Here is a 14,684-nt window from a genome sequence, read left to right on the forward strand (position 1 = left end):
TTCTTGTTGATCTCTCGTTATGTAATATAGGGTAGAGTAAGAATACTTGTTACAGAGGAGACATGTTACACTGTCAATTACTTTAAAATGTAAAGTAACCACCCTGTTCTTATATAATTGAATGTCTTCATTTCTTCATCAAATCAACATAAAACCCGGGTTGCCTAATGCTTACAGTTAGAGAGAATTTCGACATTGAAATTATTGACACAAAAAGTAAACATTTTCGGTAGTAAAAAATATGTTTTATAATTTTATTATTAAATATGCTCTATTTCTGTAAATGTTTATTTGTTTGTCGTATATATGTTATTATAAATATTTAGTTTATGGTGACAAACTGTATTAAAGAGTAGAATAAATGCTTGAATATAACAAATGACAGTTTTTTTATGTTTCCTCCTGATGTAACATGTCTAATCCTAGCCTGTAAAATGTCTCCTCCTACCCTGTATCATGTCTCCTCCTGGTGTATCAAGTATCCTAATTTTGGTTACTTTCGAACACACCAATAAATGGTTATTAATTATTGCACTACATCAAAAATACTTTGAAATTATTTGTTTTAGGTAACTACCTATGTCATGTTGCCTGGGCGTTGAATTATCTTTTAAATTGTGAAACGTATGATAGTTTAAAAAAAATGTTTTTTGTTACATGTATCCTTACTCCCCCAATCAATATTGGCAATTTTATTATTTTTTATTATGAACTGGACTTTACCGAAAAAGTATGGCACAACACTACTTATAGGTATATTTGACGTTACTAAATTTGGCAAAAGGTTTACTGTTAAGAATGAAAGGTTTTGATAGCTTATCTAATATTAACTGCACATTTGCTATTTCTAATTATATAATAATAATGCCTTTTTATAATGTAGTTATGCTGAGATAATTAGGTATCTAATTAAAGTTTGTTATCCGTCAATTGATGTATTACCATATAAACAAGATTTATCGTGTTGTGTTGTAATTCAAAAGACAATTTGTTGATTCTCTTGTGAAACATGATTTCAACAAAACTATTCCATAGGAGAGACTGTGAAAGTTGAAACAGACCTATTTTCTCGAACATCAAAAAAGTTATAACAGCTCCCGTCTGCAGGGGAGGGCTGGAGTTTTTGATTCTTACTAGAAAATTTAATATTTGAAATTTAATTAAATTTTTCAAATAATTTCATTGTCTGTGAATAGCTATGGATTTTTGAAATTTTTCTCCACAAAATTTAATATTTAAAAATATTTTTTCAAAAAATCTGATGTTGCATCGTACTGATTTTTTATTATTTCATATCTTATATACTCGTATCAACACACCACAGCTTGTATGTCTGATTGTCAGGGCATGACTCTGAATTAGTGATATACAAATAATGATCAATGGTCGGTAATATAAATATTATTATATCTTAATCTGCTAAATACATTGAAAGTAAATTAATCATTAAAAACTTTATTAACTTCTCAAGAATATTATTTAGTATAATTTTCTTAATTTCTTACTCCAACTTTATTTTTAGATTGTTGTCCCTGGTTTCAAGGACAGTTGCGTATTCAAATATAATTTGTAGAAAAAGTAAAAAAATCCTTACTATTATAATCTAAAAATAAACAATAGAAATAGCAAACATATGTTGTGTCAAGTTTTGACGTGTCTGAATCAAACAAGGTCAGAGTAATTGAATTATAAGCAAAGAATGTTACAGCTGTCCCATATATCCTGCAATGAACTGAAATAAATGTTCTAAATCATTTAATATACAACTTCTTTTAGCATCTATGAATGTATTTCTATTAAAGTCATAAAATCAATCTGAAAACAAGGAATCACAAAATCAGAACATTAGAGGGACTAAGTCTCGATTTAAAATTCAATTTATATTGATGTATATGGATAAAAATGTCTTACAGCTTTTGAATATCACATCAAATACATATTTTAAGAACTATGGTTTGTTACGACAAAGTACTTAATTAACTGAATTTTACATCAAGTACCTTTATACATATTTGACAATAATTAATAATGCAACTTTACATCCAAAAGAATTATCTCATAAAAAATTAGTTTGAAGTTACAGAGAGATGATCTTTATATCTTAAGTAATCATATAATGTGAGTGGTAGTTCTAATTTCTCTATCATTCCATCTTCTATTCCATTTTTGGTCAAATTTACTCTTATAACTCTACGACATAATACCCGAAGCGGAAGGGGTTCAGCTAAAATATAATATATTATCCATTTACAAATTATAATAACTCATTAGGCCACTTACGATCAATTCCACCAATATATTTCATTGATACCTCGCAATGTCCCCATACTGATGAAGCTATCAAATATAACTTTTTACCTTTTAAACCTCTGAATGCAGTTCCCAAATACCTGTCATTAACTAAATATCCTATGCAGCCGTCATCCATATTAAGAACAACTATGTATATATTGCAAAACTATAAACAATACAAGTTTTAAAATATAAATTTAATTTACCTTTAAATTTATCTGGAACATAAAATGTCGTATCTGGTTGAAGAAAAGCTGGATAAGTAGCACCTGGTATATTTTTAGAATCAAAAAAAATTTTACTTCTTCCTATATCCCATCCCCAAGAAAATTCATTGTTTCCGACAAGGCTTTGATAACCAAAACATTTAACTGGCGCCTCATCTGAAACATAATAATTTAAAATATAGATATGAATTTATGTAAAAGTGATCATTAACTGATTGTAGATCATTTAAGCCTCAGCGAAACAACTTTTGCAAGTTGGTACACTTACATGCAAGAAAAGTCAAATATTTTTTTTACCTCTTAAAAAGTTTAAAATTATGTGGCGATATATTATTTGAGGAGACATCTCTATTAAATATTATAACTATTTTCTTTCTCTTTGTTATTCCTTTTCTGGACTACTTACGATTGGCCAATTATGCCCAATCTTTTTCTCAGATTTCAATTACAACCTATGAGTTTATGTAGTTGAAATTAATATACGCTACTCTCTATAAATAATTATCAGAGGTTGGAAAAAGTGCTTATACTGCAAGTCCAAGTCGAGTCTCAAGTCTTCATAAAATAAAAGTTACTTTAAAAAGTACTTTATATCCAGTGAAAAAGTTTAAATGTCTTTCAAGTCCGAGTGGGGCCACGAATCTTCAAAATATGGATTTGTGTTGAAATCGAGTTGTGAGTCCAAGTCCCAATCTCTGATAATTACCATGTTTAATTAATACTTAAAATAATTTGGAATGGTATTCCGTATTTAGCTACAAATTGGAATGATGCATAGCATTAATCATTAACGATATGGTACTTTCATAAATTGAGGAAAATTGTCGTTTTAGTTCATTATTATGTGGTATAAAGACTTTATCAATGATATTTTACTACAAATAGGATAATAAGCTTTAATTACCTGTAGCAAATCCCACAACAGCATGTGTACCTCTTTGCCTATTTGGCCAATTAATTTCGAAGAGATGAAGTCCTCTCTCGTATCCTATCTTACTTCGTATTGCATCAGTCGACTGGGCAACGGGTTGACGGTGGAATGTTAATCTGTCCTCCTCTTTTACTAAAATATTATCAGAGCTTAAAAAGACAAGTAGAAATATAGAATGGGTAAATACTTTGAGTATTAAAGAACCTTGTTTAGTCTATTGTAATTATGGAATCAATAGAAAACAATATCTACCTCAACGTTTAATAAGATAATGAAATATTTTTACCCTACAAAATATAAACACACTATAATAGTTATACACATATTCAAATAATGAAAACACATGAAGGATTTATTATTAAGATCCATCTGTAAACCTATAAATATGATGATTATACAATATACCTATCGTCTGGATTCCAGGCATGCATAAGCTGTATATCCAAAGGAACATCTGGCATATCTAGTAATATTTCTAACCTTACAGGCATCTTATCAACAATCGATTCATTTGACTCATTTTGATCATCAATATCATTGTAGTCCATTCTCTGTACAGTTCAATGTAATTAGAAATTTGATTGATACTCAATTCTATTTAATTTTGTACAATTTATAATTAAGTTCACGTTTTTGTTTATTAATTTTGATAAATACTAAAGTTTAATTATTGTCCATATTTTGACATAATTCAGGTTTGATTAATTATAATCTTAATATATCAATTTGTGAAATAATTTATTGCAATGAAATATGGATAAAAAGTCAATTAGTTAATTATTTTTTTAAATTTAGGCTCTCATAAAGAGCTACATCAGAAAAACTTAAACCTACTTGTAAGAACACAGCATAAAGAAGTATATTAAATGATTTGATGGTTTTACAGAGTTGATAAATGACTTCTAAGAGTATAAAACTGTCAATAGATTTTTTTCTTACAATTTTATAGTTTCAAGAAGATGAAAAATGATGTTTCTTTTGACTCAACTCATTTGTCTTATTAATGATTTATTGGCTGCATGTACATGAAAATAATTTTGATATATTATTTATTACATAGACGAGGCATTCCCCCACTTACTGCGCACGCTCTTTACAAAATGGCAAAAAATTTCATATTTTATCTGAATAAACCATAGGGAATATGTATACGTATTTGTTTCAATCGGATATTTTTTTTTTATTTACCCGCTGTTGAATATGAAGAACTTGGTGGTGCTTTTTTCGCTCTTCCCCGAAAAATATGGATGCTTAACATAACGTTTGAAGGATCTCATATGTTGGTTTTTAGTCGTTTGTGTGGAGTCAGATGTTGTAGATGAGAAAAATAAATACACATATTAATACTCAGAAAAATAGATCATGAAAGGTTACATTTACGGAGTGGTAAGAATTTCAATTTAAGATATTTTACATTTGGAAAAGTCATGAAAAGACTTAATTTCGTTTTCCATTAATTATATTTTATTAAATACTTTAGAAATAATTTTAACTTGAATAGACTTTGAATGTGTTTTACCTTCTGTAGTTATTATTAAATATTCATTTGTAGGTTTGATCATTTTTTATCAATGCATATCATTTGTGTTGTATCATAAATTGTGATTAACTATATTTGTGAATTCAACTTTCCATGAAATAAATTACATAATGTAAGCTTATATTATAGAATAATTAAATGGGAGACTTCAGAATAAAAAAATAATTCCTCGGAATTTTTATGGTAGGAGTAAAACCCAGATAAATCCCGGAAGAGAAACCCTAGTTCATATAGATAGTACTGTGTCCGTCCTTATTTACTCGATCTTAGGAGCAGTTTTTTGGACTGTCAGTTCTAGAAATGATTAAAAAAATAAATTTAATTGACGTCATCAAGGACCAAATTTATAAGTTTATAATTTTATAAGTTTTAGGACGGATTGGTAGGACTGAACTGGACGAAACTACAGTTTTCAGTCCTAAATAAGGACTAACATAGCACTATATAATTATATATATATATTGAATAAACTTATCGAATTCTTATATACTTCTATTAAAAGCTTATGTTTTTTGTTGAAATTACAATATAATAGACAGTTTCATACTCAAGTATTTCAATTCCCTGAATAGGAGTTGCAGTTGATCTGATATGTCTTGTAAGGTGTGCCTTGACATTATTACTAAAAAAACTGTATCAATGTATATGATACATATTTTGTCTCTTTAAGATTCTATTGTTCGTTTACAACCTCCAAGGTTAAAAGTCATTGTGTTGATTTTGTCAAGTTTCTTATTTCCTAAAGTTCAATTCAGCACTTTTAACATAAATAACTTCATATAATGTTTAATCCTATGTATGTTCATTGGTTTCATAATATGAATATAAGTACTACTTACTCTTACATATCCGTATTGACTTTTAAAAATGACATGCATTTTTGTAAATGACAATTCTGCCACGAGCAATAAAGATACCATATCATCAACCATTTAATAATCGTACAAAAACCATTCAAACAAGTGAAAGATAATTTTTTTTGCATGCAACGTTTTAAAATTGTACTTCATTTAATGTTTGAGTTTAAACCGTTATTGTAGCATGTACAATACATTTACAACGTTTGATTAGCTCTTTGAATAGAATATTAAGATGGTGTTATCATGAGTTGGAAACATTTAAAAAATAATGCCATGAAAAATATATCCTGTACTTATTAAATGTAATTTAATTTTAGATATTTGTTGCAATAATTTCTATATTAAATGTTATCCATTTAATTTCTCTCTCATTTAAGGTAAGTGCTTATTTTGAGATTTTTGAAAATGAATAAACTGTCTTCCAAAAATCAAGAAAATAACTGAAGATTATCCCATTTTTGGGTTAATATTTTCCCCTCTGCACAAATAATTATTTCCTAGGGACAATCAAATAATTGACTCCAGCAAAGTTTGAGTCCTCCCAAGCTATTTTTGGGGTCGTACAAATCCTTTTATTTAAAAAAAAAAAATGGGAGGCCCATTTTTAAATATGAGTCAAGCATTTAAAAAAAAAAAATGGGAGGCTTAAATTTTAGCAAATTGGATAAAATTTAAAAAAGAACGGATTCAGCCAATTAGGAAAATGAAATATTTAAAAAAAAAAAAACTTTTTTAATATATTTTTTTACGTTATGTGGTTTAATCGATCCATTCTTTTTCTGCACACTTCTATGACCTTAGTGTCTTCCAGAATGGTCCAGCAATAACTGTTGTAACTAGTGTTGTGTTAGTCCTTATTTCGGACCGAGGACTGCAGTCCAGTCCAAATCAATTTGTTGATCCTTAAAGAAGGTAAAGTCAATCCCTTATGACGTCGTTGATGGCTTTTTTCCTTTTTCAAATTATTCCGTTATATTACAAAATAAATTATAACACTAAGTAAAATTTAGTATAATGCGTATAATATTGTTTTATAATGAGAATAGGAATATGTGCAATGATCCTAATACATCTTATTTGGCTTACTAAGCTATCAACATTTTTATGAAAAATTACAAGAACTCGTACAATACTCGTTGCAACCTCTCAAACCATGTTTCCTATTTTGTTAGGGTTTTAAATTTCAAAACTGAATATTGTGACTTAGTGCGGTAATACACTTAAATCAGGGGACCGTTAGACCAATTTTGACCGTACCTATATACATATACATATGGATCCTTTCATGAAAAATTTACACTTTTTTGTTCTTCATCCGATTTGAATAAAATTTGGTTGGTCAAATAACCCATTATTGGGAATTTCGAATTCGATCAAAAATGGTATTTAAGACCCTTGCGTTTTGAATTGTAGTTTGTAAACCACTTAACTGTGCGATGCAAATAATTCACTGTTTGAGGACTATCATAAAAATGAGCTTATAACTCAAAGCTTTATTTAGCTATTACATTTTTGAGCTTCAAAATAATAGGTTATTATAGGTTTAAAAAAGTGTAAATTTACGAAATTTACAAACCCATATATGAGTATATATAATAAAGTAATTACTTTTGTGTAATTTGGTAAATACACTACTAAATACAGAAAAATCCACTAAGAATGGAACATCCAGGGATTTTAGATATTAAAGTAACATTTGAAAGATTAGAAAACCTTGGCAAGCTCTTGTGTGTTTTAGATACAATGACGACCAAAAGTATTGAACATGAAATACTTTTTAAAGGAGTGAGGTTGTAACACACAAAATTGAGATCAAATCAAGTGTTGTATTGGTTCATATTTAGGACTAAATACTGTAGTACCATCCAGTTTAGTCTGGGTCTGCTTAAGTTAAGTCCTACATATCAGTTCTAAAACTTAAAAAGTTCGGTCCTTGATGATGTCACTTAACTTTTTTTTTTTAAATCAGTTCTAGCACTGACAGTTTGAAGGACCACTTGTCTTATGGACTGGTCCTAAGGAAAAATAGGATTGGTCCTAAGGCAGGACTAAACCGAATAAATAAGGACTGGCCCAACACTAATCAAATCTATATAAAATTATCAGTCATTTATTGGGAAGTGTTATAAGTATGATGCTAACATTTTCGGTGTATTAACATTTCTAGTAGATGCAGTAAACATCTCCTCAGTTTATGGGATTTCACATCCTCATATTTGACTCGTAATATTCTCAAGAAAATGTTAAATATGTCTTGTAATGTTCATGCAACCAAGTATGTTGTCATTGAATCTTATTACAACGCTTGTTTCATAATATTTTGTACATAGATAATGGATAGATCAGCAAAATATGATAATAATAATTAGGGAATGGAATTTATAGGTTACAATATCAAAATGGGTAGACGAAATGAGCACAAATATTTACTGTGAAAAAATTTCCTTATTTCTTCTTAAGCATAAAAATAATTATTGACATTAATGATGAAGTAAAAATAAGTGCAATTATCAGGGGCGTCTGCAGGTGGTAGGCATGAGGGGCTGTATTATATAATTAAGGATTCTTAGAAGTTTCCTCAACTCAACACGTTGTACAAATTTAATTGTTAATCCGTTTTAATTGCAATTAAAAAATTATATTATGTTTTATTAATTGTGAATCAATTTCCATTGTTTTGGTTCAAGACAAATGTATTTTCGTTTAAGATTATTGATGTGATTAAATAAGGACTGCTTGATGTACAATAAAAAACACTAGTGCGTCCTCTATCCAGTCATATACTGACAGGATTTCAAATTTTAAACACTAAGTGGAAGTCGAACTAAAGTCGAAAAATTCAAATTACATTGGGGTATCATTTTCTTAGATTTTTCACATTTAATAATGTTTTCAGTCATAGTTATCTTAAAATCCTATTGAGTTTTGCCACGATACTAGCACCGAATAGGACGTACAACAAAATCCTTAAGGGACTAGTATTGTACCAAAACTAAATAAGAATTTAAAACATAATTTTGACCGAAAACATTATGAAATGTGGAAAATCCAAGCTCAAAGCAAAGTATATTACAAGAAAATGAGACCACGTAGTTATTTGAATAATTCGACTTCCTTCACAGTGTTTCAAATTTGTTATCTTGTCAGATTTTTACTGGATAGAGGGCACCCTAATGGCCAGGCTTGTACATCAAATAGTCCTCACGGTGTTACCCGACTAATGCAAAAGATTACACTATTTTTTTTTTATCAGCTCCCGATGATTATTTTTTTCTTATTGATATTCGGAACATTCATCAGTTGAATTCGAATTTGTTACTTACAATTATTGGATCATAATTCTATAGTTGGGAATAGTTAACTAAATAATAACTGATTTTAGGGATTTTTTCTGTTTCTTTGTGGATGAAAGGTCACAACGATATGATGTATATTCAATATAATTCGTTTTATTAATGTTTTGTTACATTTTTAACAGTTTTTAACCAAATGTTATGCTTAGGTAACCTTTTGAGTCCTACCCAATGAAAAGATCTCAATTACTTAGTAATTTTAAGTACATATTACTTATAAAATAATCTGTAACTGTACAAGGGATTTAGCTTTTATATGGGTATAGGAAATATATCTTAATAGCTACTTTGCTTATTGACATTTCATTATTAATTAAATGCATCAAATGTCAATGATATTATATGAGTATAGATAATTATGTGATGTCTAGAACAAGGTCTCGTATATGTAATATATAATTACTTATTTGATGACCAATTCAAAATACTATCGGTATGCTGTCATCATGATTCTTGACTCATAAGTCAATATAACGTTTTCATTGACGTCAAAAATTGCATCAGGATTGAAGGGGAAGCCATCTTTTTACAGCATAAAAGGAACAAATATCTAATAAATCTTGATACATTTTTATCAAATGGCTTTACAAAATGAAAAAAAAGAAAGACATAACTCCCTGTATAGGATACTACTAGATGCAAATGATAAAAAGTTATATGTATGTGAATTAAATCAATCGGGTTCAATTAAGTCGGGTTACTTTTTTTTGCACTAAACCAAAAGAACTTGTAGTAAAATGAATTTACCACAAACTAGTAGCATAATGCTTATTTCATTTATCACTAGGAAGTAAAGCCCTTCTTTATGGCATGGCATAGCATCCACTTCCATTACTCCAAAAAATTTCTAAGTAACCCCATTTCCTGTAATTTACCCCTGTTCTCCGACTACTGCCTTAGATAATTTTGTAAAGAGCGACTAAGTTTTTCATGAGGAGGCTGTTATCACATAAGTTCATCCCAGCTGTTTTTCGGGGATTTAATTATATATTAACATATACAGTTAAATCTCTATATAATAAAAATACACTTATGCTCAAAAGTCTCTCAGATGCTTCTTTATGACTATATCAAATACTTTGCATAGAAGAAATATGAAGTAAAATATCTGCATAGAGTCAACTTTTTTTTCCCTTTTTTGCTATCAATTCAAAACCGATTTGGTATTTATTAATGGTACATGCGAATCAATCTCAATACATCCTTTAATTCATCATTTTTAAAACGTTGCTTGCTAAATTATTTTATATTTCAACTGTTGCCAATTTATATAAGATATAATTCTTCCAAAAAATTTGCCCTTTGTATTATACGAATAACGACAAGCCCGTATATTAAAAAAAATAAAAAAATATGACTGATTTCTTCGACTATATCAATGCATATATAATACTTGGAACGTGTTTGTCATACAAATCATAGATGGAATTTGAAAGTGTTGAAGAGTAGAAGGCAAGAGTTTGAAGTTTGGGGGCTCAAACTGCATAGAATTCAAGAAATTGTTCCGTGTAGATTTCGACCTGTTTTGGGTGCTGTTGATCTTCTTAAACCCCTGGATGGGGTAGTTTATGGTGACCAACCGTCCTCGTTTCCTTAAAGATGTTCTCTTTTTACATTCTACCCAGAGCGTTCTCAAACTTTTATATCAACTCATGAAATGACTGGGTTTTTTTTTTGTGGGACAAGCAGTGAATGCCAACTTTTAAAAAGATAAAATTAAAAACAAATAAAAATTAATATAAAAAAAAGATCTTAAATATTTATTTCAAAAAATAATTAAAATTTATAGAAATTCATTTTAAAATCTTGGAAGTATTAGCGTCCTCTCCTTAAAATTAGGGGGTCATACGTGCCTTACTTTTTAGATATTGTAGTATGATAACCAGTGACGAAATCCAGTCTACTTTTTAGCTGGCCTTTATATTTGTAATGGGTAATCTCAAGAATGAATTTTCTTTTACTTAGCAGTTGTCATTATGATTTAATTCTTGAGTAGTGAACAATTATATTCAAACCCTGATTGAACATTTGTGCGTGCTCATAAAAGACGGAGCGTAACCCTGAGGGTTTGTTGCAGAGTAATAATTGTAAATCAACATCGGAGTAAATTTTTTTTCCTTATATCCTTTTCTCCTTCCACCCTTGTCACAGCTGATTGTAGGGGATATAACGAAAAGGTATGAGCATTATTCCTTCTCTCCTCCTATCTGTAAGACATCATTTGAGATGGGCAGGAATTGGATTTTTGTAAAGAAAAAATACAGTTTACTGATTGGAAAAGGATAAACGGTTTCTGTTATCATTTTTTCTTTTTTGAAATTAGAAAAGGAAAATTCTGTAAGAAGTTGTTGCATGAGCTTTTTTTATATTATTATTTAATAGGTCGTTAGGATGTTAACTTCTCCGTCTGATAAAGTATGTATTCTCACCTATCTTTGAGTGCAAATCGTTTTAAACTTTATAAAATAAATATGCATAATTTTTAATATCATTACAATATTTTTTTTTACTAAAACTATTTTAAACGTAGAAGGTTCTCCTCTTTATATTAGTAATTCATCCTCCCCCCCAAAAAAAAAAAAAAAAATACAAGGTAGCTGATATTAACCAGGGTCTTAATTCAGTTGTAGCATATGTCTCGCTCCAACCCCTTATCCTCGTGCTCTTTTTTTCATTACAAACATTCAACACAAGTAATACCATAGGTCTAGTTCCTGCCTTCTGCTCGCGCTCTACATAAATCCCGTCCCTATGCGTCAACAATACAACGTTGGCTTTTATTTCTGTGCGAGAGAAATGCATAACAATGGCATCTTGATGTTTTTCTATTTCGTGTATTTGCAACTCACTTTAGAGAATTTAAGCGATACAACGCCAAAACTGATATATCAATCGTGTGAGAGGAGAATTAATGCGCGGGAAGTTGAAATAGTGCAGTAATACTTAAAAAATATATTGTCCCAAAAAATATCACGGCAGATCCTATAAAAACAGAAAGTACTTCAAATAAATTTCTAATTTATATTTACAGTCATTGCTGATATATGTTATTCTCGCGATAGCTTATTCAACAGCTGCACCATATGGAGGATGGGGCCCGTATGAAGGACTTGGACACACTGGAGGCTATTCTCCAAAAAGGAGTGAAAATAGTTTATATGGCTATGACTTTAAAAGAGTAATGCCTAAGGCCTTTCATAATTCGAGATTTAACCAGTGAGTGAGAAATCTATTAATCTATAAATATATGTGTTGGGTGTCGGTTTTTAGTTAATCAAAATAATTCAGTTCTGTAAAGAAGTTCATTCTGGACAAGTTTCAAATAAAAATTGGTTTGGATCCTTCAGAAAAATAAATCAGTCTTAAGTAAAATTCGGTCTAGACCGATTCTATACAGGAATTCTTGATGACGTCAGTTTTGTTTTAAAATTGTGAATTATATGTCATATAAGTTAAATTTATTGCATAAATCATATGTGCACAACTCATAAATCAGGCCGATAAAGGAGGAAATCGGTCTATATATTGAGACCGAAATTTGTTTTCTATATATTGACATTGAAAAATCGGTCCACAATTTTAAAACAATTAAATTTCCGTCCACAGTGTAAAATCACTGTTTGGACCGAAATATCGGTCCAAACAGTGATCCGTCTACAGTTTAATATAAATATCGGTCCAAATCAGTTTACAAAAAATCACTAAAGACCGAACCAGAGATAAAATTCGGTCCAGAACCGTGTCTCAACACTAATAATTATATAAAATGTTATTTCAGGAGAAGAAAGTCTCGCAAATTGAAGAAAGTTCCATATCGACGCAATGGGAATTTGAACGAAATTGTTGAGAGGATTCGTAGATTGATTCTATTGGATGATACTCAGGAGATCTTGAGACCACCCAAGTTCCCCCAAGATCAAGTGTATATCAATAAGTTGAATGCAATCTATGCCTAGCTCAATTGGATATCGGGATTTATGTTCTCATATATATATTTTTTTATTATTTCGAAATATTTATGTTACTTTTTAATATGTTTTTGATAAATAAACAGCTAAATAAATTGTCAATTTCTTTATTTATTTTGTTACATATAAATATATAAATAGTACTTGTTCAAAATATTTTGATTGTCATGCTAAGTACATTGTCATTTGCCATTGTTTTTGAAATATATTAAATATTTTGGCATGAATGTTAAATTGTGTTGATTATATAAATTGTCAATACCTTCCCTTATTCAAGGAAAACTCTATGCATGTTCCATTCCACTATTTTCTCCCATAGTTGGTCAAAGTAAGGGTCCTTTTTTAGAGTTTAATAGTTTCGAAATGACATTTACTTCACGATTGTCTTAACACGATTCCCTCTTTCATTTAATTACGGTTCTACTAATTTAGTGAAGATAGGACGGATCTATATTTCTTCGGATACAGGTAGGTTCGGATTTGTAGACATTAATATTCTAGTAAATTTTTGGATATTTAAGACAAATTTATCTAAAGTTTGGATCTCAATAAAATGGGACCTTGATTTTTGTTGCATTTTTACTGATTACTGATTTTGACAGAATAAGTAACTCAATGTTAGTACATAGTTATTAATATAATTATTCTTATAATAATATTGGGAATGTCGTTATATTCTTCATTACAACCTCTCCTCCGAAAAGAAACAGGAAAAAAGGCCCAAAGTCAGTGAGCAGTTAGTCAATTATTTAAACTGTGGAATTATTATTTGACTAGTGGTAGTACCCGGCAATGCCCGGAGTAATTAGGGCCCGGTTAAAAGACAAACTTTTCTTTAACAATATAGAAGATAACTCCCCAAGAAATCCTCAATGTTGCTTGCCATTTTTCATGAGGACACTCACATGTAACAAGTCAATACAATAATACTTATTCATATGACGTATTCTCTTCTCAAGATTTAAAGAATAATAATAAAAATTGGTAAAAAAAAATGATATGTTGGGATGACAGATGATTACTTCAGTCTTAAGAGCGCTCACTAATAGAAAAAACCAAATTCATTTTAACATACTTAATAAAGCCTCTACTAGGGCCTCACAATTGTGAGTTTTTTCTCGTTCACTGAAAGTGAAGGCAAAAGGTAGCCAAGAAACATATTCTTCTCACCTTACAAGATATGTAAGGAAGCTGCAAAAACACAAATTGTATTAATTAAATAAGTCTATCTCTACTTGGGTGAAATAAATCAATCTAATATTGTCAAATAACTCATGGAAAGGATCACTACTTTTTTCAAAAGCTCTGGAAATGTCCAAAACACCATCCAATTTTCCCTTTCATCTTGACTCATTTGGGATTCTCAGAAGTTTTCCTACAATATCTTTAATAGTTTCAGCCGCAATAATATTAGGACTTTGGTTGTTCCAAAGTGATTGACATTTTTCAAAAGCTTTATAAAATAATCCTTTAAACAAAAGATCTTTAAAAACTGATTCTATTTATTTCCGTG

General features: G+C 29.5%; 2 protein-coding genes across 3 annotated transcripts; one reads left to right on the forward strand and one right to left on the reverse strand.

Annotated features, from left to right (window-relative positions):
* Positions 1-1,767: 1,767 nt before the first annotated feature.
* Positions 1,768-4,108, reverse strand: LOC121129600 (protein gustavus). Of its 2 annotated transcripts, none has more exons than XM_040725327.1 (5): positions 3,856-4,108; positions 3,424-3,582; positions 2,499-2,675; positions 2,281-2,439; positions 1,768-2,224 (listed from the first exon to the last, which is right to left on the reverse strand). In XM_040725327.1, the coding sequence occupies exons 1-5, from the start codon at positions 3,902-3,904 to the stop codon at positions 2,067-2,069; spliced, it is 702 nt and encodes a 233-aa protein (XP_040581261.1). In that variant the 5' UTR covers positions 3,905-4,108; the 3' UTR covers positions 1,768-2,066. The 2 variants fall into 2 exon arrangements, with proteins under 2 accessions (XP_040581261.1, XP_040581260.1); XM_040725326.2 differs by having other exon boundaries at positions 3,424-3,599; positions 3,856-4,086.
* Positions 4,109-4,678: 570 nt separating this feature from the next.
* On the forward strand, positions 4,679-13,273 carry LOC121129601 (uncharacterized). Its single transcript, XM_040725328.2, has 3 exons — positions 4,679-4,836; positions 12,235-12,419; positions 12,982-13,273. The coding sequence occupies exons 1-3, from the start codon at positions 4,813-4,815 to the stop codon at positions 13,157-13,159; spliced, it is 387 nt and encodes a 128-aa protein (XP_040581262.1). The 5' UTR covers positions 4,679-4,812; the 3' UTR covers positions 13,160-13,273.
* Positions 13,274-14,684: the final 1,411 nt, after the last annotated feature.

This window comes from Lepeophtheirus salmonis, chromosome 14 (assembly GCF_016086655.4).
Source record: "Lepeophtheirus salmonis chromosome 14, UVic_Lsal_1.4, whole genome shotgun sequence".
NCBI lineage: Eukaryota > Metazoa > Arthropoda > Copepoda > Siphonostomatoida > Caligidae > Lepeophtheirus > Lepeophtheirus salmonis.

What these genes read in the sequence shown, in the direction of transcription:
- LOC121129600 (XM_040725326.2), bottom strand. Translation starts at nt 3,998, where the DNA reads ATGGACTACAATGATATTGATGATCAAAATGAGTCAAATGAATCGATT. An exon ending in TGTTGTGGGATTTGCTACAG is followed by an intron (nt 2,676 to 3,423) that starts GTAATTAAAGCT and finishes ATTATGTTTCAG; the next exon opens with ATGAGGCGCCAGTTAAATGT. An exon ending in ATATATTGGTGGAATTGATC is followed by an intron (nt 2,225 to 2,280) that starts GTAAGTGGCCTA and finishes ATTATATTTTAG; the next exon opens with CTGAACCCCTTCCGCTTCGG.
- LOC121129601 (XM_040725328.2), top strand. Translation starts at nt 4,813, where the DNA reads ATGAAAGGTTACATTTACGGAGTG. An exon ending in AAGGTTACATTTACGGAGTG is followed by an intron (nt 4,837 to 12,234) that starts GTAAGAATTTCA and finishes TTATATTTACAG; the next exon opens with TCATTGCTGATATATGTTAT. An exon ending in CATAATTCGAGATTTAACCA is followed by an intron (nt 12,420 to 12,981) that starts GTGAGTGAGAAA and finishes ATGTTATTTCAG; the next exon opens with GAGAAGAAAGTCTCGCAAAT.